General features: G+C 38.7%; 3 protein-coding genes across 14 annotated transcripts in view; 2 read left to right on the forward strand and 1 right to left on the reverse strand.

Moving 5' to 3' along the window:
- The window catches only part of LOC120288389 (probable LRR receptor-like serine/threonine-protein kinase At3g47570), a 90,533-nt gene that overhangs the window by 58,493 nt on the left and 8,520 nt on the right, over positions 1-23,520 (reverse strand). The window lies entirely within an intron of this gene.
- Positions 11,868-15,748, forward strand: LOC104418289 (GPI ethanolamine phosphate transferase 2). Of its 5 annotated transcripts, XM_039301720.1 has the most exons (10): positions 11,869-12,082; positions 12,227-12,320; positions 12,423-12,467; positions 12,598-12,765; positions 12,845-12,929; positions 13,281-13,387; positions 13,498-13,578; positions 14,328-14,380; positions 14,468-14,570; positions 15,614-15,748. In XM_039301720.1, exons 1-9 carry the CDS (start codon positions 11,952-11,954, stop codon positions 14,523-14,525), a joined length of 822 nt encoding a protein of 273 aa, XP_039157654.1. In that variant the 5' UTR covers positions 11,869-11,951; the 3' UTR covers positions 14,526-14,570; positions 15,614-15,748. The 5 variants fall into 5 exon arrangements, with proteins under 5 accessions (XP_039157656.1, XP_039157657.1, XP_039157654.1 ...); XM_039301719.1 differs by lacking the exon at positions 15,614-15,748 and having other exon boundaries at positions 14,468-14,738; XM_039301721.1 differs by lacking the exon at positions 15,614-15,748 and having other exon boundaries at positions 13,281-13,372; positions 14,468-14,738.
- LOC120288206 (kinesin-like protein KIN-14B) lies at positions 17,543-23,018 on the forward strand. Of its 8 annotated transcripts, none has more exons than XM_039301725.1 (7): positions 17,543-17,620; positions 18,631-18,702; positions 20,414-20,458; positions 20,538-20,766; positions 21,522-21,713; positions 21,792-21,948; positions 22,550-23,018. In XM_039301725.1, the coding sequence occupies exons 3-6, from the start codon at positions 20,448-20,450 to the stop codon at positions 21,942-21,944; spliced, it is 585 nt and encodes a 194-aa protein (XP_039157659.1). In that variant the 5' UTR covers positions 17,543-17,620; positions 18,631-18,702; positions 20,414-20,447; the 3' UTR covers positions 21,945-21,948; positions 22,550-23,018. The 8 variants fall into 8 exon arrangements, 7 of the variants coding, with proteins under 7 accessions (XP_039157659.1, XP_039157660.1, XP_039157662.1 ...); XM_039301726.1 differs by lacking the exon at positions 22,550-23,018 and adding an exon at positions 19,452-20,338 and having other exon boundaries at positions 21,792-22,224; XM_039301728.1 differs by lacking the exon at positions 22,550-23,018 and adding an exon at positions 19,452-20,338 and having other exon boundaries at positions 20,547-20,766; positions 21,792-22,224.

Raw genomic sequence — 23,520 nt, forward strand, 5'->3', positions numbered from 1 at the left:
GGAAAGCAACACATGTCATCTCCTTCAGAAAACTAATTCGAGGTGAACACAAATGAAATTACCATTCTAAAGTTAGAAAAAATAACAGAACACACTTGAAATTGCAGGATATCAATCGCATTAATAGAACTAGAAATAATTTCCCAGTTTGTATAAGCTGAATCATGTAGGAGAACCATGCAACAAGTGTAAACAACCTACTTTATGGCTGGAAGCCTGGACATGGAAAAGAAGTGTTTGTGGTAAACTTTTGAAGTGCTCTTGTTTTAAGCACGTCAGGGAGACCATAGATGGAAAGAGCAGGATATTCGAAGGCCAGGAAGAGCCACTTGCAAAACTGTTAACTTTATTTTGTAGAATGGTGGATATAACAACTTTGTACGTCTTACCTTTTTTTTCTTCCTGACTCTTCTATTTGCTTGAGCAGTTTGACATTCTCTCTCTACATTCTTTCATACACTTCCTACGTACCAAGTACTTCTCTTCCACTTGTTGAATGCTATCTCACAACTCAAAAAGTGTATTCAAGCATCTTAAACTAGCCTTGACGATAAATACAGATGAATGGTACCAACAATCCCAAAGCACACTTAGACTCACTGCAATACCACCAAAACAACATCAAAATAACCATCCTCATGGTAGACTTCATTCCTAAATATATGCTTCCTGAGAATCCATATGAGTCCTTCAAATTATATATCACATACTACTCCCTCTAACTCACTCGCTCATTCTGGATTCTCTTAAATTATTGAAAGAGATAACACCAAATGCATAATAAAGCAATCTGAAAAACAGTTCTCGGTAGACTTGCTAATTCATCATTAAGCATGAGCCATCACATACCAGAACAATGTTAGGATATTTAACAGCTTCTATACCTCCATTCCATCTATATAAATGATTTTTGCTTCTTTAAAAATTACATGCAGATTTACAATTACCAGACATCTAGATGACCATATGAAAAGTTTTTAAATATACTCATTCTCCTCTCACTTACATAATCTATCTAACAACTAGAACTTGGAGTAGATTACAAGACCCTCCAAAAGCCATTCAATTCTTTCAACTGCTAATACTATCATTCTCCACGTGTCGTTAAAAATCAGCATAGCCGCTAAAGAATTCTGATCTTCATGAATTTGTCAATCCAAAATTCCTTAAGAACTCTATCAAGAACATAGTCGCCATCATTTACAGCATTAAAAAACAAACCAAGAGATAATCTAGATCAGAATTCGACCATAGAGAAAACATGTCTAACCAAAAAAGGGTCCACCAATCAACGAACATAGTACGAACCAAAAAAAAGAGTCAAAAACACAACAACAGAAGAATTCACGTATTTTCCCCACATCCCCACCGTGCCAAAACGGGCTGCGATCGCCCAGACCCGGTGGCGTGACGGGGACGATCGGGGCGCCAGCGACCTCGGCGGCTAGGGCGCAATCGAAGTGGGGAAAACATTGCAGTGGGGGGAATCGATCGGGAGGGCGACCGGCGGGTGATCGCCGGCGGATGGGGGGGTCTTACCTTGGCGGAGAAAGAAGGCTTTCGTAAAATTTCGATGAGAATCGGAGAGCTATTGAGGAGAAGGCTTCAACATCGATCTTTGTGGAAACAGAGAGTTGTCTGTGGGTGAACGACGGAAAAAGAAAAAAAGCGTAGGGTTTTATGTTTTGGATAAAAGAAATCCTATCCGACCTTATCCCCCCCACCTCGGATTTTTTTATCCAATTTATATCTTGTCTATATCCGACATTATCTTATCCTAGACAGCTACCAAACACGGGATATGATAAAACATATCCTATCCTAGTTTTTATCCGGTCGACCAAATGCAGCCTTAATGACTTCCCTAGATAGTCTAGTTATATCAGGAGTGATCAACTCAGAGAATAGCACTATAGGCATATCGATGAAAGGCCCATTTATTAAATTGAAAACGGGACTGAAATTCAGGGATGTCACAACTAAGCTCCTTCATGCTTCCTCATCCAAAAAATTCCAAAAAAAAAAATAATCATTTTTCAGGCCATTTCCAAAAGCATGCATTAGGTTAGCCCTGCTTAATTTTCTGACTCATTTACTTCATGTTTTAGAATATTACTCTCTTGGCTTGATGAGAAAGCATTTGAAAAAGACACATCAGATTGGGGGCATGGCATATTTTGGAGCAAAAGCAAAGGAAAAGGAGCGTCTATTAAACTGAAGATTGGATTTTCAGTCTTGATTGATCAATTTGTGTGTTTGTTCCCTTTCAATAGGGGCAACCCAAGAACACCCATTACTAAGTGTCATGTCCCGAACCTCGAGCACGTGCACATCCCACTGCGGTCCATAGAAATGCGACTTCCCAGGACACATCACCAACCCATTCAATTAATTACACATGCGGAAGCGGATAAATAATCCCCAGACAAAACTAAATTGGGATAGAAAAGCAGGATCACATTTTCAAAACCAAACCACACACACTTTATACATAACTTACTAGATCATTTACATTACTAGTCTATTCACAAGGGTCTGCAAAAATAGAAGGGCTACAGTCCACTAAATGATCGGACCCTCAACTGAAGACCTCCAGAGTTCCTTGAAGACTTGGACTTAGGTTCACCACCGCACCATCAAGAGAGTCAGCAGTACCCTCGCCAAAAGCAACCTCGGACACCAATGCTGGGACCTCAACATCCTGAAGAGGACCCTCCCTGGGTCCATTATACCTACTATGATACCATGCCTTGAATCGATGGGGTACTCTCTGAGGTAAACTTGTATCGACCCAGACAATGGTTCTCACAAGTTCATAGATCCAGGCTCCTTGGCCCCCGGGAGTAGGGACATCAATGACATGCTCATTAACACTCTTTGGCCAACCAAACCGTTCCGGGGGAACCGCCATCTAAGGACCTGAAAATATTATCCCACAACGAGGTGAGACAATGTCTCAGCGAGTCCTACCCTCTGAGATTCGATTAGAAAGACAATATGCCCCAGGGCACTCTAGCCACACAAAACAAATAGAGGACTTACCTTGCCTTAGTCCCTTCCTGCAAGTTAGTACAATTCAATTATCAAATCAAACAATTGATCCAACGATTCAATTCAATCATACTATCTATCTTCCATTACTATCTTTCATTCAATACCGCCTATCAAACCAGTCGTTAATACGACATATGCTCTCCAAAGCTGTAATATATGGACGGTAGCTTGCTCAAGCTGTATAGATAGATAGCTCACCAAAGCTGTAGCAGATAGATAGCTCACCAAAGCTGTAGCTGATATAATAGCTCTCAAAAGTCAGTAGCATATAAGTATATAATATTTTCTCACCAAAGCTATCAATTCAATAATAACCCAATCCATTCCTCAATCCAATCAATCGGTAGATTCAAACTAGTCCTACCAACCAATTACAGTGCCAATAGCCAACACCGGGTATTTTCAAGTTAAATACCAAAACTTCTCCAATTTCACTCAATTCTACACCTTTGGAATTATTATTCATAATCATCATTTTCACTCAATTCTACAATTACACATACAATTAGCACAAGCGGCACCTTTGTTGCTATTAGTGCGAAATTCTAAAGCGGCCATCTCGACAAAATTTTGAAATTATTAAATAATTAAATTTAATTCCGAAAATTAAATAATTAAATAATATATTATATTAATATAATTTAATAAAATAATATTTATAAATTTGAAATAATTAATTAACTAAAATAATTAACTTATGGCTTAAACTAGATTACACTAATTTAAACATACAATTAGCCCTAATTAAACATCCACTAAACTAATCATACATCTAAAATAATTAACATTTAAATAATATAATCTAACCACCTAAACCTATTTAGACTAATCTAAATACCCCTTAAGTATAATTAACTCGCTAAGCAAGGATTAGAAGGTAAACTCATCGGTTTTGCGTGCCAGTGAGTTCACGGCGACCCCGACGCTAAGGCGGTCAATAATCCTCGAAGCGGCGACACCAACAGAGGCCAGGAAGAGCCCGAAAACACTCCTCGAAGCCTCACGGGCTTGCTAGTCGGAGGTTGCTGATCTTGGACAAAACCAGTTGGAACCGACGGCGGTTGAAGCTTAACGGCGAAGGAGGAGGGTAGCTAGGGGCGACAGTGGCTCGGGCGGGTTGAGGCGGCTGCTCACAGTGGTGGCATGGCCAGGGTAGCGACGGACAAAGCTCCTGGATGGCGGGACAGAGGCAGAACGGCAGGAGCTCGCGGTTGGGACGACTTGCGCGAACGAGCGCGTTACGATGAGCAACGGTGACCTCGGCTGCTCCGAGGACCGAATGGTGGCGAGTTGGCTTTAACGGCAGCTAACAAGGCTGGATAGTGGCCTGGACGAGTAGATGACGGAGGGACGGGGGGGGGGCGCTGCTACGGGGGGGAGAGGCGGAGCGGCTCGCGAGCTGGTCGGCGAGGCGCGCGTGGGCCTTCGCGTGCGACGGACAACGACTGCGACGGCTACGATGATGAGCGGGCGACCGAGCGGGCGAAGGGGCGCGTCAAGGCTGGCTGGCTGGTCCGGTCGGTTCCCTCTCTCTCCCCTTCAAATTCAAAAACAAATCCAAGGTTGAAGATGGAGTTGATTGGTGAAGTGATGTCCCACCTTTTTGAGAGCCAATATCCACCCTCCACTTGTCAAAACCCTAGACACTCAAGCCCCACCATGACATCACTTGATGACGTCACACTCCACTATCTCCAATCTCCCACAACCTTATTCCAATGGTTGCAATTTCTTTTTCTGACGTGGCATGAAATCTTGTATATCAATTTCATTCAATTCTCTTGTAATTGAACCAAATTGAAGTTCATAAAATTAATCCAATGTCACCACACTTTAATTCACATCTTCTCTTGTCCATAGAACCTTCTTGAGTCTCAAAAGCACGACCAAAAGCGGGCCTACTAATTTCCCGAACCAAATTAACCATACTTTGATTATTTTGCCGAAAAACTCGGTTTGCATGAAAAATCTTCTGAAGATGAGTCGATGTTCCTAAAATGAACCGTGACATGACAGAGCTTTCAATTTTGAATTGAGGTTTAAAATCACGGTTAATTTCAATTTGGCGCAATTTGAGCGCATCCTAATTTACCGGGTAGCTTTTAGGAATTTTCAATGCAATTGACCCGTGGTTGATTTTTCAAGCCACGACATAATCTTCGACACATTGGCGACTCTTGATTGTTGTAAAAATCTCGAGGTTTCAATTACGGACACGGGGTACCCAAAATGACAGAAGAATCGGTTTAGTGTCGGTCAACGGGGATATTGAAATCAGGTGGAATCACCCACATTCTAATCACATATCTCAGTCGAATCGACCTAGTACGGATCTCTATTCGATTCTGACAGTGTCGTAATAATCCTTGCAGATTAATACGGTCGAGCAGCCGATTCATGGTCAGATTCTCGAGCCTATTGCATTTAATTTCCTTAACGGCTTCACTTGATAGACTAGTTATCTCATGAGTGATCATCCTCGGAGAATTGAACTATAAGCGCGTCAATGAAAAGTCCATCTCATTTTGAAAGCAGAATCAGAAATTTGGGGTGTCACACTGAGTCAATCCCTTCGCGGGACAATTCATTGAATGAACACTCATGTTTTTCATACTTACGAAAGCCTTTTTTTTTTTTTTTTTTTTTTTTTAGTGTCATAAATTGTTTGTTCTGAAGTTTGCAATTTTTCATGCTACTGAGCTCCTTTAAAAAGGATTTTGCATGGTGATTCTTACATGTTTAGTCCACCAATTCCACTAAAGAACATCAAGATGGACTAATGAATGATGTGGAATTGATTGAGCATACTAAATGAGATGAGTCGAGATGATGAGAGGCAAGCCCTACCTTATACACAGTTCCCTACTTATACACTTGTGAGATGAGTGTATGGAGTTCCATATCCCCAAGGTAAAGATTTTTCTTGCGAAATGTACGATAGCCAAAGTGACGAGGGGCAGTTATTTCTCTATCCCAAATACTACAAGTGATCAATTGCTTAACCCCTTTGAGCCTTATACATTTGTGAAAATTTTTGAAATTACCTCTGTCAAGAACCACCCCACACCAGGGCAAATGGGAGGTAAGTTGGCATCATGAGGAAAATGAAAAAAATTTATTGCTCTCACTTGCATTAATCTTCAAATCGTGCTATTATATTGAATTCATGTGGTAATTTAAATGCCTTAAGATGGCGAAGATTATTTCTTTCTCTATCCTACATACTTATATCATTTGCACAGCCCACTTGAGCCTGCAATTTCACTTCTTTAAACCCAGTTGGTGATCATCCCTCACACTGGGGTAAGGCAAAAAGTAATTGTTCAAATAGTATGGTCTAGAGTGCTGACAGAAGACGAAGACCTCCCAAAGGTCCCAATGTTAAAAGCACCATATGGTCATTCAAAATAGAACCAAAGGGCATGAAAAAGCGGTGTGCCTGGTAAGGGCAAGGCCAATGCCCATAAAATGAATGAGAACTAACTAGGGGCATGAAAAGTGGTGTGCCAGGTAAAAACAATGCCGATGCCCATAGATGAAAAAAAGTGCCAAATAGATTACTATCAATTGCAAAAATTGTATCCCAATGGAGCAGTACTCAAAGAGTCAAAATTGATAGTGCATTTATAATGACAATTCCTAGTGAAGGAAAAGACCGGCGACAATGCCAAGATGATCATCAACTCTCACCCTTTACACATATTCTGAACCTAACAATCTTTCATTTCTCAACCCATAAATCTAGCATATGTTACGTCCCTTGCAAAGTCTTTTTTGATTAAGGCACTTGAATTAACGTAGGGGTTCACATGTCTTAAGCATCGCTCAAAGAAGTGCGAGCAAGATTATTTTTTTCTCATTTTGCAGGATTCTCGACTTGTAAACCTAGAGATGATTATAGAATTGTTCTTTAAATTCCCTTGACTCAAAGAGTCCCTTTGTTAAGCCGTTGACCAAGCCCACATTATGGTCCCTCTTAAAGACCTCTCAGATTGGTAAGGTCGCACCGCTTGCGAGAATACTTGGACCATTGTCAATATGATGATGGTGAGATGGAGTGATTCTTATAAAATAGCCCTTCTAAATGAGAGTAGGTGAAAGTCCTTTCTAACTGAAAGTCTCTCATTTAATATTCTTAAGAAATCCATGCCATTGTCTTGAACAACAATTCTCTCTTGTGGAAATTTGGGTGATGCATATATGGTAAAGTCATTATGCTTAAACCTTGATTGAATTAATGAAAACCTCATTGAATGTGCATTCTAGAGTAGCTCAAAATTGTCTACGTCTTTAATGAATGCATATTAGTTTTTGCTCTAATCATGTTTGACAAGTAATATTTCCTTGAAGACCGAGTAATACTTGAAGTTCAAGTTGCCCCTTGAAGCCTTGAGATTCGGCGTGCTTTCATAGCCCGAAGCCCTTTTCACTGACCTGATGTGCTTCCGTAGCTTGGTGTCTTTTTCATCAACCTGGCGTGCTTTTGTAGCCCGGTATCCTTTTCATCAACTCGGCGTGGTTTTATAGCCCGATGTCCCTCTTTGTCGACCCAATGTGCTTTCATAGCCCAATGTCCCTTTATATTGACCTGGCATGCTTTCATAGCCCAGAGTCCCTTTTATTGAATAGGCGTGCTTCCGTAGCCCGGATTTCTTTTTATATTAACTCATCGTGCTTTTGTAGCCCGGAGTCCTTTTCATTGACTCGGCGTGCTTTCATAGCCCGATGCTCTTCTCTATTGACCCGGCGTGCTTTCATAGCCCGGTGTTCTTTTATATTGACATGGCATGCTTTTGTAGCTTAGAGTCCCTTTCATTGACTCGGCGTGCTTTCATAGCCCGATGTCTCTCTTAATTAATACGGCGTGCTCTCATAGCTCAAAATTTCTGACCTGGCGTGCTTCCATAGCCCAAAGTCCTTTTCATTGACATGGCGTGCTTCTATAACCCAGAGTCTCCCTATCAAATCAGCGTGCTTCTGTAGCCCGAAGTTCCTATTAACCGACATAATGTGCTTCAGTAGCTCGGGACCTCTTTCATCGACATGGTGTGCTTTCGTAGCCTAGAGTTTCTTTCCATCGATCTGGTTTTCTCTCTCGAGTGCATTGACACTCGACTCGGTCGAGCTATCCCTTGAAGATTTTTCTCCAAATTCAATCTCATTAAGGCAACCGAAGAAAGGTTCGGGTCTTGGTTAGATGATTCATGCCGCAATGCTAGGCGGCTGAAGAAAGGTTCGGGTCCTAGTCAAGCAAAACCTCAGTCTAGGCGACCGTAAAAAGGTACGGGTCCTGGAAAAGCCATTTCCTATTCGGGCGACCGTAGAAATGTATGGGTCTTGGAAAGTGAATCTCCTGTTTAGGCGACCGTAGAATGGTACGGGTCCTAGACAATATTTGTTGCTCTAACAAGCAACTATAGAAAGGTACAGGTCCTAAAAGAACATTCTTTTTCGTCAAGGCAATCGAAAAAAGGTTCGGGTCCTAGACAATCAAGTACTGCCATACTGGGCGACCGTAAAAAGGTACGGGTCCAAGAAAAGCAGTCTCCTTACAAAGCCTCATTGCTATTAAGGCAACCGTAGAAAGGTACAGGTCCTGGACATGTAACACCAACTACCTTGAATTGCTCTACCCTCCTTGAAGGTAAGTTATTGAGGTAGGTTCCTTTATCATTTGCATTAGCATTTCCATGCATCATATAAATTGCATTAAAAAATGGAATTTATTTTTCAACAAAAAAAATCATTCAATGCATGTGCATGACCAAAATTTAGATCTTAATTTATCTTTGAAAGCAATCTCTACGGGCTCACCTTCAAAGAGGGGTAGTTGTTGACACCTAAATTTTTACCGAAAAAATGGGTTAATTTTACCCCAAAAAAATAAAAATTGCAACATATAGTTTTAGGAGCATCTATTTTATTTTATTCCATTTTTGCATTGGACCGACGGTGAGCATTAATATGACGTGAGATTTTTCACATATTTAAGTGAGATCTTCACATATTCAGATAATATACACCGAGGGACATATTTTTTAGCAGAAAGGAAATTTTCAGATGAAATATTTGAAAAATACAAAAGAGAATATTGCGTGGGGTGCATATATTTCAATGATATATTCAGGGGGATTATGCACAAGCAAAATTGGAAGTAAAATATTCCACCAAAATCTAATTCCCTCTCCTATATAAGGTGTTGTGCGCGTACAACAATGGGGGAGAGACAAAAAATTCGAGAGAAAAATTCATGCAAAAGGGAGAGAAAGGGGCAAGATAATTCATGCAAAGAGAGAGCATGAAAAGGAGTGGAAAAAAAATAATTTCTCTTTCTTGTCCATACAAGTTAAAAAGAAGTCTTTTCTTTTCTTTGACAAATTGCAGAGAAGAAAGAGACCAGCAATAGCAAAGTACAGAGGGAGAGAGTGAACGTGAGAAAAAAGAAAAGGAAGAAAGAAAAAGAGTCTTCTTCTCTAGCAAGGCCGTCCCCCACGACCGCACCCATCACTGACGCTCGTGCGTCGGACTCCTCCCTTTCATCGGCGACCAACTCCCGCCATGCCTTAGCCTGCACCACCCCTCTTGTCAACCTCGTAGTGCCCTCGTCGTTGCAGCATTGTCACACCACCACCATAGCAACCTCTTCTGCCGTTGCTCGCCAACCGTTGACGGAGCTCGGCGCCGGTCGCCCCCTATCCTAGTAGCCACGGCTCGACCCTAGCCAAATTGTCGATCGCCTCGTGACGGTCTTTTTTTTTTTTTTTAAGAAAAAAAGAAAAAAGAAAGTCAAGGTAGATTTTTATTTTTTTAAGTTCCGTTATTATTGTACAAATTGGAACATTGAAAGGTGATTTTTGTTTTATGAATATTCTAGGCATTATCCATAGGATTTTGCTCAAAATTACTGTAATTATTAATTTGATCTGTAAGATGTCGGATCATTTTTTTTAATTATATTAATTTTTTGGGCATTTTGATAGTATTTTAACTTATTAAATCATTATAATTATTAATTTGATCCATAAGATTTCGGATCAAAATTTTTAATTATTTTGAATTTTCTTATATGTTGTGATATTCGGGGTTAAAATAATCGTTAATTTAACTCGTGAGACAATGGATTATTTTTTCATTATTTTAATCATTTATTTGATGAATATCTTGATTAGTTTAGATATAATGTTTATCTGATAATTGCTTGTCTTGAAAAGCACTAAAAAAATATATAAAAAAATCAAAAATCAAATCTTGCAGCGGAGTGTGTTGGTTTAATAAATTAGGATTGCATTTTTTAGGATTGCACTTTTAGATAATTTTTGGAATAGATTATGATTGATTTGTTTTATATAGATAGACTCTTAAATAATGTTTGCACATTTTTCAAAATTTGAGAGAAGCTTGGCAGACGTTTATTTCTTAGTCAATCAGTGGTTTGCCCACACTACTATTTTAGTACTCCATAAAATAAAGTGGAGTGTTAAATCGTCATAACTTTGATACTCCCCAATGACAAGTAAGATTTACGCTCCAAATTGCAATCAAGTCTTCTACAAAAATTAACTCTTGCATGAGATAAGTTTTCCATGATCAATGGCTATGATTGTGTGTGATTCATCATGGGCCATGATCAATATAAGCATGTCCCTTAATTTGAGGTGGAAATTTGAGAGAAATCTGGTTGTCGGGACATTTATTTCCAAGTCAATCAGTTCTTTGCCCACACCACTACTTTAGTACTCCCTAAAATAAAGTGGGGTCTCAAATGGTCATGACTTTGATACTCCCAAATGACAAGTAAGAATTATGCTCCAAATTACAGCCAAGTCATGTGCAAAAATTAACTCTTGCATGAGATATATTTTGCCAATAAAACTCCATGCTCCATTGATAGCGCACAAAAGAAAAGAAAAATGGGAGAATAAGAGGCAAAGGCGGAATCCTTGTATTGAAAACCCTCAATTTTAAGTCTCGTCAAGCCTCAGTGTTGGCCAGCGGAGGTCACCGCCCTTGCCGACCATGAACTTTTTTTTGTCTCATATAAAAAACCCTAAATTTTAAGTCTCGTCTCAATTTTACCATAATTTTTTTTTTGTTCTAGGAAAAACTGCCAATTTTAGGTATTGTCCTAATTTTATTGTCCAATCCCAATTTTACCCAAAATATTTTAGTCTTATAAAAAAACCACAACTTTTGCTTGAATCACAAATTTGCCTGCATTAACCTCATCCCAGATTTCTCATTGACAATTGAGAAATGGAAAACTTCCAAGAACGAGTTGTTCGAGCGTTCTAAGCATGAGCTCTTCGATTACAAGGGTTGGAACATTCCCAATCATGAGATATCGACAAGTACAAAATCCCTAAGGGGGATATTGACAGCTGGTTAATGAAGAGCAGATTTGTGAGACTTAAGTAAAAGTTAGTGGTCTTATGAGACAAAAAAATTATAGTGAAATTAAAACGACATTTAAAGCTAATTTTTTTTATGAAACAAAATAATTTTAGGACAAAATTGGTATTGGATCTAAAGTTGAGAGTTTTTATTATACAAAAATATTTAGGATAGAATTAAGAATGGACTTAAAGTTAAAGCTTTTTATGAGACAAAATAATTTAGGATAGAATTGAGACATAACCTAAAATTAGAGGTTTTTATGACACAAAAAGTAGAATTTGGATGAGAATTGAAATTAGAGGTCTTTTTGGTTATTATTTTATGTCCATATAAGGCTTTGTTCTTTATAATGATAAACGAATCAAATTAAAGGTCTTTCTCAAACTCGAGAAAATAAATTTAATGATAAATATATTCCTAAACTCTCACCAGCGGAGGAGGATTGGTCATCTTCCTTCCTCCTCCTCTGTCTCTGTAGAGAGAGAGAGAGAGAGAGAGCGGGAATGTCCCCTTCTTCGATTACGTGCTCCAGATTCGCCATAATCGCCGCAGCTGCACTTCTCCTCCAGTCCCTCGGCCTCTCCCTCTTCATCTTCGGCTTCTTCCCCACCAAGCCGGCTCTCTCTGGCGTCAGGTGCGTTCCTAGAGACCGAAAATTCGCCAGTAATTGCTACGCGCTCGGTTCGAGGTTGAAGATGATCCGGATGCGTCGACCCATTTTGCAATTTCTGAACTTTTTTCTGTTTTGCCTTCTGGGTCTCGCCGTCGCCGTCGTCAGTGGACTGGAGAGCTTCCGTGCGCCGTGGCCCAACGGCGTTGGAAATGATTCGGCGGCGGCATTGCCTCCTGAAGAGCTCAAGCGGTTGTATCAGGTTCCGTATTTGCTTACCCCTGTTTTGAGATGGTGAATTGCGAGTCCTCTGCATAGGGGCGGCTGGATTTTCTTGATTTTGATGATGCATTTGCTGTTTTAGGAATTATCTGAGATCAGCCCTCCGTTCGATCGGCTAATTCTAATGGTATGTAATCTTGCTCGTGCTTGAGATTTGTGCCGATTGAAGATGCTCTTGGCATCGGGTTCTTTATTTTGCATAATGAATGTGACTCGATAGTAAGTACTAGCTGCCCACTGCAACCATGTCAGTTTAGGTTGTTGATGGTCTTCCAGCAGAATTTGTGCTCAGAAGGGACGACAAGCCTCCAAGAGATGCTTTTGTGGAAGCCATGCCTTATACTCAGTCGTTACTAGCGAATGGATTTGCAGTTGGATACCATGCAAAGGTTGCACCTCCTACTGTTACAATGCCGTGCTTGAAGGTTGTTACTTTGGACTACTTCTATGTTTTAGTTTGATGTTTCCTCTTCTTATTAACGCTTTAAGTTTCTGTGGTTCCAGGCTATGGTCTCTGGGGTAATTGGAGGATTTTTGGATGTGGCATTCGACTTTAATACACAAGCTTTGCAAGATGATAATATTATTGGTAGGTCAAGTTGGATTGCCATACTTATTATATAAAATGATCTTGTGGATCTGTACACATTGTGAAATTTGGTGGATCATTTCAACTGTTGTGATTAGTTTAACTATCAAACAATGACATGGTTTAATATATAAGTGTTGTTGTATTCCCACCCATGCATAGGTTGGGCTTTGCCATTAGATCTAAGAATGGAAATATATAATTTTTAATTTATTACCCTCTACCTTGATACCTTGTAAAATTTTTTGAGAGCACTGCCAACTATTGTAAAAGTTTAAGCTGTAAGATGATGGCAAGTTTTATTATTTAGAATTTATAACACACGTCACTTGTATACTTCTTGTATGGTAGGTCAATTCTTTCGGACTGGTAGGAAGATGGTCATGCATGGTGATGACACATGGCTTAAGTTATTTCCAGGATCATTTATTAGGCACGATGGAGTGAGTAGTTTTTTTGTGAGTGGTTTTCACCGACAAGTGTTCTTCATATGGTTTTGGGTATATGTTCTTTGGGTTAATTTGAATAGTGTCTTCTGGTATTCAATTAGAGTGTTATTTGATTACAGGTTAAAGATACTGTTCAAGTAGACCAAAACGTTTCACAACATTTAGATGAAGAGCTTTGCAGAGATGACTGGGATCTTCTGGTCAGTTGTTTTTGGATTTTTTACCCCTTAACTTTTACATATGTTCACCTTCAGTGGTCATCATTTGAAGTCAAATCTCTACTCTTGTTCACACACACTTGATGTAAACCTGCCTATTTGATTACCCTTCTATGTTGAAGAACAGTGGTTGACACAATAGGTGATAATTATCTCATAGTCAAAATAAAGTAAATGGATCAGTTTGACCAGTAGATGGCTAGCCCTTTAATCCATACTTACTATTGTTTCCCAGGAGATCTGTGCAGCGGAAAATCCTGAATTTTGGTGCCCCCTTCCCTGGGTTAGGAGATGGCATCTTAATGTACAGAAAAGTTCAGTATGACTTAGTGATTTAAGTAATGCTAACCGAGCAAAATTATTTAAAAAATCTGGAGTCAAGAGAAGGGCTCCATTTTCATCTGCTTCCATGTTTATTATGGATGACATAATGATGTTAAGAGATTGACCATAGGGACCCAACCATATTGGTTTGTTTATAACTTTATCAGGTTAATGATCCATTGAGTCTTGACTTATGAGTTTGATTCTGTTGTTCTGAGAAGTCTCTCTGTTTATGGCTTTATCTACTGGCAGCTATATTATTCCATCTCTAGCTGATTGGGGGGGGGGGTTGACTTTCCTGTTTTAGGAATCTCTCTATCTTCAAAAGATAAATTGCTCAGTCCATTTCCCTTCACGATGCTGCTAAATGCTGATTGCTACTGCTACTTACTGACTTTATCTTTCAGATTCTCCATTATTTAGGTCTGGATCATGTTGGTCATATTGGTGGAAGGGATAGGTACACTCTGCTCCATTGCCATACTTAATGTTTTTGCATATCTGCTTATTCTGAATACACCTTACTGCTTGAATTTGATTGCATCAGTTTCTTAATGGGCCCAAAACTCAAGGAGATGGATGAAGTAATTGAGATGATTCATTGAAGCAGCATTAGGGATAAAAAGAATCATCAGACAGGGACTCTTTTGGTTAGGCTAAATTTTTCCATTCTCCTTTGTTGTGTATTATTTTCTTAAATTACAAAATTCTAGTTGATATAGTTGTACAGGATGTTTGCTTTTGCCCGCTGGACATGCATTATAATAGTGGCAAAATGAAGCAACTCATAAATGTTTGAGTAAGAGATTACTTTTTCATTTGATGATCTAGGCACATGATTATATCTGAGGATTGACAGACTGATACATGTCTACTAAAAACCAAACAGTCCACTAATTTAATAATTTAGTGAAAGATATTCTTTGTATAGGTATATGTTGATATACATAAGGAGGCAAAACAGGGTAATCCGTGAGCACATACATGGCCCTTGATCCCTTTGCATCTCCATTGTCGTGTTGGTGCTTACTAAGATTAGATTAACTCATAAAGAATTACTGCTGAATGCACCGACAATTGCATCCAAGACTGTGCTGATTGTTAATGTGTCTCCTGATGCATCAAATGTATCTGAGACATTATCATCCCTTAATTTTGCTTCCAGAGCACGAAATGCTATGCTAAGCCTTGGAAACAGAGATACGGTAAAGAAATGGCAGGACGTTGTATGTTCTGTATTCCCTAGTAGACTGAACCTTAGTTGGGATTTTTGGTTGAACTAGTGTCGATAGTCTATGGGACGAATCCACATTAGAGAATATTGTTTGTTTCTCCCCTTAAAGCTTTTTGATTTTAATGTATGTGAGAAGGTGTCCATTGCTAACTTCACCTTTTGGTCGCCTGTTGCCTGAATAATTGTCTTGTCAATTTTTTTTAAATTGCTAGTTATCATGAGCATACTCTTTTCAGCTTGTCCCCTGTGATGTGACATGTTCAATATTTTTGTCATTATGAAAGAATGATAAAGCACTTTGATACAGAATTTCTGGCCTCTGCGAATATTTCTATTGTTTTTTTTTTTTTTTTTTTTTTTTTTTTTTTTTTTTTGGTAAGATCGAATATTTCTATTGTTTGTCATCAAAAAGAGGAAAAAGCACTGAATTTTTGCAGGGGGTGTCTTTATCTTATTTAGGCCAATGATGCGAGGAAGGATTTGTATGATAAAGAGAAAGAATTACAAGATGTTAAACAAGAGGTTTTGGGGCTAAAACAAGCGTTGAAAGATGCAAATGATCAATGTGTCCTCCTTTTCAATGAAGTTCAGAAGGCATGGAAGGTCTCCTATACTCTGCAGTCAGATTTGAAGGTGGGCAACTTCACAGTGGCATTTCTCCAAGTTTTGCGTGGAACTTGTATGATGATCAATTACTTCAGTTGATAGTTATGTCATTTGCACTCCTGATTAATGCTGGCTTCTCTGAGGAAAAATGTATCCCAGATTTATTTGAGCAACCTCTTTGAACAAATGACTTTTTCTGGGGCAAGATTTCCATGTAGTTGTCCTCCAAATGACCGCCTTTTCCCAAGCGAATTAAATACTATTCTCCAAAGAAAACTTTTTCTTGGAACATTAGTTCAATGAATGCTAATGGTTGATAGACACATTGTTCTCTATCTACATCTTTTATCCTCTGTGAAATACATTCTTGATGATGGATTCCCTTGCAGTGTTGCATTTGGTTTTTAACGAGTGTTGTAGTGTGAAATTTTTATAAAATTTGTAGTTATGATGAAGTTTCTGGGGAATATTTAATGATGTTAACACCCATAATTAACTTCTTCCTTGTCTGTAGTATGTGCAGAAGCAGTTCAACATAAATCCAGGAAAATGTCATGTTTTAATTTCGAAATGATTTCCATCTGTGGTTTTCATTAGGATTATTTACTGAAATCATAACTTTTTTCTAATGCAGCCTGAGAACATAATGCTGGCAGATAAGCATAAGATGGAGAAGGAGCAGAATGCGCAGCTCAAAAATCAATTTGCTCAACTGGCACAGTTGGAGCAGGCTCAGAAGCTGCAGATACAGCAGCAAGATTTAACTATTCAGTCTTTGCAAGTTCGTCTTATTTGAAACTTAATGCTTTTCAGCCTATGCTTTATCATTTATTTCACCACTGAGTTGATCATATGCTTTGCCGTTCTTTTATGGATCTTGGATTCTTGGAATTTGACTCTTAGAACTCTTGAAACATGCTTTATGGTTATAGTTGCTCCTAGAAAGTTTTGATGATGGTCCTATTTGTGTGAAATAAACCACCAAATATTACTGAAAAAAGTTGATGTAATTTTAGTTTGTACATGATGGGAGACAATTGATATGTCTCCAAAGTTTTGTTGAAGTACAGAGATGTTGGTGTCTGCATGTGGTCTTTGTGTGCCTTTAAGTAGGAACATATGCTTGTGTGCCCGTGCTTTCTCATTGGTGTATGTGTCCGTGGGCTTGCAGATGCCGTCTCAACATCCACAAAACTGCATGGGGGTGTTCGTATGTACCTCAATTTGGTACACATAGTTCTGCTGCAATAACATATAATGGGAACGCGTTAGACAAATTTTATCTGTTAAGTGTGTTGATTGCTTTTCATTCTTATGTCATGATCTGTATGCCCTACCTGTGCTTCAGGTTATCTGGTCACTTAGTTATTGATTTAACAAGGCATAGTGCAGTCAAGTCATTTGGAAGCTAGTCTTTGCATCTCCTTGTCCTGCCATGAATTGTTTTCCCTCCTTTTTGGTTTAATTAGTACATGACTTCACTTAGATGTAGAAATATATGCATGCGATAAAGAAATATGTGCATGGTGCAAGTCTCATCTGTGATAATGCTTTGGGTTTATGGTCATGCGATACCAGAAAGTCAGATATGTGATATGACATCTTCTGCTTCTAGCTTCAAATGCAACCCTGTAATGAAGTTTTTCTCTTGCCCTTATTTTCATAATGCAGGCCAAGATTAGAAGTCTTGAGCATGAGCTTAATGAAGCCCTTCATTCAAGTGAAACTAAGTCAAAATCAGATGTAGATTCAGGCCTTGAAGTATAATCACTTCCGAAAGCTATTAGTGATACAATGGATTCTTCCATAGTGACCAAGAAACTTGAAGAAGAGCGAAAAAAACGTGATGCATTAATTGAGGTATGTTCATTCACATGGGTATCTTGTTGTATGATCAATTCTAAATGTCTTGCTGCTTGTTTCCCCCTTCTCCAAATACTCGTTCTCCTTCCCTTGAGTGCACATGAGAAAATAGAAAGATCCGAGGTCTCTTTTCCACTCTTAGGTGTTACTTTCTTTTGATGCATGTAACAATTACTAGAGTCAGTGCGTCTATAGCCTATTTGCTTTATGCTGATCCTGTAATTCTTTCAATTATTTTCCATGAGAAAATTATCCTACCAGAAAAGGATATGTTTGGTATTTTGCCTTCTCTTGTTTGGTTAAAGGTCGTCAACCTGTTCAGTTGGTGGTTTCCTCTGCCGTGACGTGTCAGGTAGAGTCATTGAAAGAGTTATGTTGTTTATCTTTCTTCTCTTTCATTTGCACTCTCTGTGTTTTTGTTGTGATTTATTTCGGTGGAGATGGATGCATCGTGAGCTGGTAAAAATTGGGCATTACGCTTGTGTTGCTCATATAATTGACACGGAAGATGCTAACAACCAATAGAATTTGAAATCAGAACTAGGGCCAGTGGCTTCCAGTGTTTGTGAGTGTAGCGAATCCAAATTACTTTATAAAAGCATGGAATATCATGATTATATTTTCTTCAGCAAAAGGAGCAGCTGTAACTATTCTATATGGAACAATTTTTTTGTCAACTAGGCAGATCAGTTGTGAATGTTGGAAACTAACATAAAAACATAAGTTGATCTTGTGGATCCTTTGGCTTGAGGTGATAATCATATTTTTGACATGTTCTATTTCTTTTTTATATGCTTGTGTAGTATGATAGCTGTGATTGTTTGCCAAACAATGGGCTTCTTTGTTTTCAACATGCAAAATTTTATGTGGGCAATATATTGGAAAAACTGTAGTTTCATAGCAGGCGAATTTAGAGAGTAGTTAATTTCTTATAAAATGGTGTATATGCAGTCTCTATCTAGATGTCAATAAGACTTGATTTTTGTAATAATGAATTACTCTTGCAGAGATTGCATGAGGAGAATGAGAAATTATTTGACAGACTCACGGAAAAAGCTTCATTGACCAGTTCACCCCAGGTAAAGTCTTTTTCATGTTAATACTATAATTTTACCTGGCAGTGCCATGATGCAGGGGAAAACTGCGGATGGACTTTGCTAGTACCTCAGTTTCTTTGACTGCTGTATTCAGTTCATGTCTAGAGCTATTGGTCTCATTATCCTCTTCCTTGACTTTTTTTGAGATCTGCAATGGCTCTTGGGTCGCATAGCATCTGTAGACAACTGCGAGGTCCCACCTGGGGCTTGAGTGGATCCACAATTGTTCAGACTTTGGATTGGAGTAGCACAGTTGTGCCTAATCTGCCTTAGTTATCAGTCTATCATTTCCATTGCAAGTCTGTAGGTTTGCTTATAGTCATTGTTCTGCAAAGATATTGGTGAACCTTTACTCAACTCTTCTGCTATCAGCAGCATTTCATTGTGGTGAGATGAGTTCTATGTTAGTAACTCGGTTGTGACTTGTTTGTAAGTTGTAGAGTTCTCATGGGTGCTGAATTTTACACGGTCCAATTTATATGAGTTGGGGGAGTATAATTTGGGTCATCCTTAGGTTAGAGCTGCACTGACAATGAATTTGGCAAATAATATGTTTAGGGAAATTAAAATTCGTTTAGATTAAACCTTTGAACTTGCAGTAAATTTCATTTGAGGTGATCCATGCTTACTAAGAATCAACTCGGCCTCTTTTTACTCGTGGGCTGAAGTGAAAGGCATTTGACTTGTCTGCTTCCTCTATTGTTTTTTTTTTTTTTTTTTTTTGGTGAAAGTAAGTGATATATTGGGAAAAGGTCAAACTGTACAACCAATCGGCTTCAAAAACTTCACTCAAGATGGACATGCCCATTATGAGTGGAAGGAAGTTGAGGAAAAAACCAAGAGGCAACTGAGAACGGCCAAAAAGCGAAAAGCAGACCGACACCCAAAATGACCTAGAACAAGACGCCTAGCCAGTCGGCCCACAATCAGCGGAAGAGAAGATACAGGAATCTAACTCTCACAAGCACTGAATCCTCCTGTTTCTGTAGGAGTCCTCGACGTCTTTGAAGGTAGCAGCCTTATCTTTAACGACCTTGAGGAGATGCCTCTTCATGGCTGGAGAGAAAGCGGCTCCCCCTGAAAAGAATATTGTTCCTGTTCTTCCAAATGATGTGACAAAGCGCACCAAAGGAAAAACAGGCGATACTTTTGTAGAACTCCTTCCCCGAGAGCAGAGAGATAGCCCAACTAAGAGTCTCCTCCCAAGTCCTATTGGGCCAGGGAAAAATTGCACCTGGTAGCCCCAAAAGAAAGCAATACTCGAAGTAATGCGACACACAAAAAAGAGGTGATTGATAGAATCAAGCACCTTGTTGCAAAAAGGGCAGGAAGCAGCGTCAATCCTACCATGGGACATGAGAAGAGACTGTGTAGGCAGCCTTCACTTGGTGATGAGCCAAAGGTTAAGTTGGTATCGAGGCAGGATAGCATTGCTCGAGATGAACCGATGACAGCTGACTCTCTCCTTTATCCGCCTTATGGTCTCCCAAGCCGAGGCAACCGAGAACACACCCGTCGAGTCCTCTATTGTTTTCATGGGCTGTATTGGCTTTTCATATTTGGAGGCTTCTACTCCATTGGCTAAGTTTTTTTTTATATTTTTGGGTGATTATGCAAGGTGCTCTTCAGTTTACTTCTTTCTTCTGGTAAGATTACTTTCTCGGATTTCTGACATGCTTGTTATTCTTTTTAGATAATCAAGTCCATTATCAAAAGGAACTGCAAACATGCCATCTCGGTACATTTCTGAGATGAAACTTGCTTTTTGTGATTCTAGCCTACACCATGTTTCACGTTGTCCATTCTTCCATTGTCGGTTTTTCCAGGACAAGTAATGACAATGTTGGACTTACTCTGGATGTTGTTCCTTCGCCATTAAGTGCTGAAAAGTCTGCCGGTTCAGTTGCTCTGGTCAAATCAAGTTCTGGGAAAGTTAAAACTACACCAGTGGGACAATATTTGACTGCAGCATTGAATGACTTTGATCTGGATCAGTATGACATTCTTGCTGCCATTTCTGATGGAGCAAACAAACTCTTGATGTTGGTATGCTTACTTAATGATATTCATGCGCATTTGAAAAATAATAAGGGGTGTTCATTAAGTGGAAAAGAAAAACATTCTGATGATTGTTTCATCACTGGTTTGTCATTCAACACGTATAAAGTTTTATCTTTTTGTGGGCAGTAGTTTCATGATCGAATCGCTATCAACCAGTGTGCTTTGTCTTTGGTAAAGAACAATAGTGATTGGCGATAGTTTGTTACTTTGTCTTGTAATTTTTATCTCAAAATTGTTCATTTGCACTTCTTATTGAGTGTGTTTCATTCATTTTGTGAAAGACCAAAAGGCAGGTTTTGGTTTTTACTTCTTAACAGTTCGTTTTTGTAATTTTTAAATGATTCTACATGACTTCTAGTGAATCTACATGCTAATTTTATGTCTTTAAACATTTGACATGTTCAATGTCAAAGAAAACTCAACGTTCAAGTGCTAGAAACAGAAGCACGAGCTAAGAGCTAAAAGAAGTAATTGCAAGTACAGTATGTTTCATGAATATACAATTTCTGGTCTCCACATAATTGGGCCTGAATGATAATTTTTTTTTTCCTATTTTAGGAAGAATTACAGCATGCTGGTGAATGGATGTTTCAAAAATAGAAAAATACTGCAGTCGTTTAGGACATGTTATTCGTCTAATTTAGTATTTACTCCATGCTGCATAATTTCGTTATTTCTGTTGATAATGGTGAACTTCTTAAAATATATGATAGTTAATTGCCAATATTATGGTAGTGCAGGTTTTGGCTGCTGTCATCAAGGCAGGTGCTTCCAGAGAGCATGAGATTCTTGCGGAAATTAGAGATGCTGTTTTCACGTTTATTCGTAAAATGGAACCGAAGAGAGTTATGGATACCATGCTTGTCTCACGTGTCAGGATATTGTATATTCAGTCTTTGCTTGCTAGATCACCAGAGCTGCAGTCTATCAAGGTAACAATTTCAGATATCTCCTTTAGGCTTCAATTTCTGCTGTCAGCATTTAATAATATGCATGTTATGGCTATACAGGTAGATTATTCGCTGGAGAAGTATGCTGCGCTATATGTTAAACAAATAGTACGACTGCATGGTGTCCCTCTAACTATAACATCGAATCGAGACCCACGATTCACATCAAATTTCTGGAGGAGCCTCCAAGTTGCTTTAGGGACCACGCTCTAGTAAAGTACTGCCTTTCATCCAAAGACTCCTAACCAACAATGCAATAACTTTACATGTTCTTGTCTTTTACATTGATAGACTTATAACACAATTTTTCTTTTGATACAGTGCTATAGTAGTGAATAGTAGCTATTACACTACTGCTACGGTAGTGATTAGTGACTACTACTATATTGCAATGGCCAATTATACAAGCACACTTTTTTTCTTTTTGGTAAAATAATTATACAAGCACACTTTTTACAACATAGAATCAATAAAGACTAATAATTTAGCTTCATGTGTGATCTTCAATCAAATCCTAGGGGATGGAGTCACTGGTCTTCATCAGAGCTGTTAGAATTATATCCAATTTTCTCGAATTGGTACGTTTGATGAGTCAATATACTATTAGTTCTTTAATATACTATTAGTTCTTTAAGTAGGCTATGTTCTATGGATTCTAGATGCTGACGAGAGCTTGCTAAGATATTAGTGGAACCACTAAAAGTGCATTTCTCAGGATTATCTCCATATTGTTACCTATGTCATTTGATGAGCTTAACCACTCCATTTTCTAGAGTTAATTTCTGCTTTTAATCTAGACAACTTTTGTCTTTTTGAAGACTAACGAGGATTTGTCAAACCATCAGTGAAGCTTGAAGAAATGTTTGGTTGGGGTAGATTCTCGAGCAGGAGTGACGGGCTTTCACTGTCGAGGCCTAGATTGAGTGCGAGTTGTAATTCATTATGGTGAAATTTGCAAATAGTACCTTTCTACGAGGAAAATTAGCATTTAGCCTATTAATAGTTCTTCGCATGGGGTTGTGTTCCTTGGTGGTCACATGTAAGCGGAGTCGGCAGTGGCGAGTGCAATCAGAGTTAAGGCAGTGGCACGTGGGGGCGGAGGGAGTGGTTCTTAGCTATGCAAAAAGATGTGCCGCGACTATTTAAGTATCTAACTCTAGACAATGATGCTTCATACTGGGAGACTGAAATTGATAATTAGGTTATGATAAAATCCGTGCGATACATATGGATCTTTAGAACTGATTATGATGTAGGGTTTGAAGGAGAATGGCGGGATTTTGATTATAGGGTGATTCTTATCTGATTATTTTGAATTGATATTTTCACATGAGAAATTTTCTTTCTACTTGCAAAGAGCTCTTTTCTATGAGGAAACACAAGTTTGACAATTTGTGAAATGAGCCAGCCACATGCCAAATGGAAAAAATTACGAATCTTTCAATTGACATCGGGAGAGCTATCTCCTATCGCGAGAAATGTGTTCATTGTAAAATGAGGTGAATACTTGCTGGATGGACAAAACATCTTCTAACTTTTCTTTTATAGCAAAATATCAAACAATTATATTGAGTTACTTTTGAGTGACGCCACATTTTAAATCTTGTGGTTCCTTGAATTTTTAAGCCATTTCAATTTTGTTTGGTTTTAGCATGGGTACATTTTCCAAAGATTATGTATATAAGACCGAAACAGAGTAAAGGTAGAAAAGCACAGTGGGTAATTTTAGATTGGGCAACGTGAATAAATTACCTAGAACTTTATATTATTTAAATCGATTTTTACTTTT

This window comes from Eucalyptus grandis, chromosome 9 (assembly GCF_016545825.1).
Source record: "Eucalyptus grandis isolate ANBG69807.140 chromosome 9, ASM1654582v1, whole genome shotgun sequence".
Lineage (NCBI taxonomy): Eukaryota > Viridiplantae > Streptophyta > Magnoliopsida > Myrtales > Myrtaceae > Eucalyptus > Eucalyptus grandis.

Coding starts and splice junctions, on each gene's coding strand:
- LOC104418289 (XM_039301720.1), top strand. CDS start 11,952: ATGTCCCCTTCTTCGATTACGTGCTCCAGATTCGCCATAATCGCCGCA. Junction 12,321..12,422: donor AGCTCAAGCGGTTGTATCAG/GTTCCGTATTTG, acceptor TTGCTGTTTTAG/GAATTATCTGAGATCAGCCC. Junction 14,381..14,467: donor CATATTGGTGGAAGGGATAG/GTACACTCTGCT, acceptor TGATTGCATCAG/TTTCTTAATGGGCCCAAAAC.
- LOC120288206 (XM_039301725.1), top strand. Junction 20,767..21,521: donor CAAACAAACTCTTGATGTTG/GTATGCTTACTT, acceptor ATGGTAGTGCAG/GTTTTGGCTGCTGTCATCAA. Junction 21,714..21,791: donor CAGAGCTGCAGTCTATCAAG/GTAACAATTTCA, acceptor ATGGCTATACAG/GTAGATTATTCGCTGGAGAA.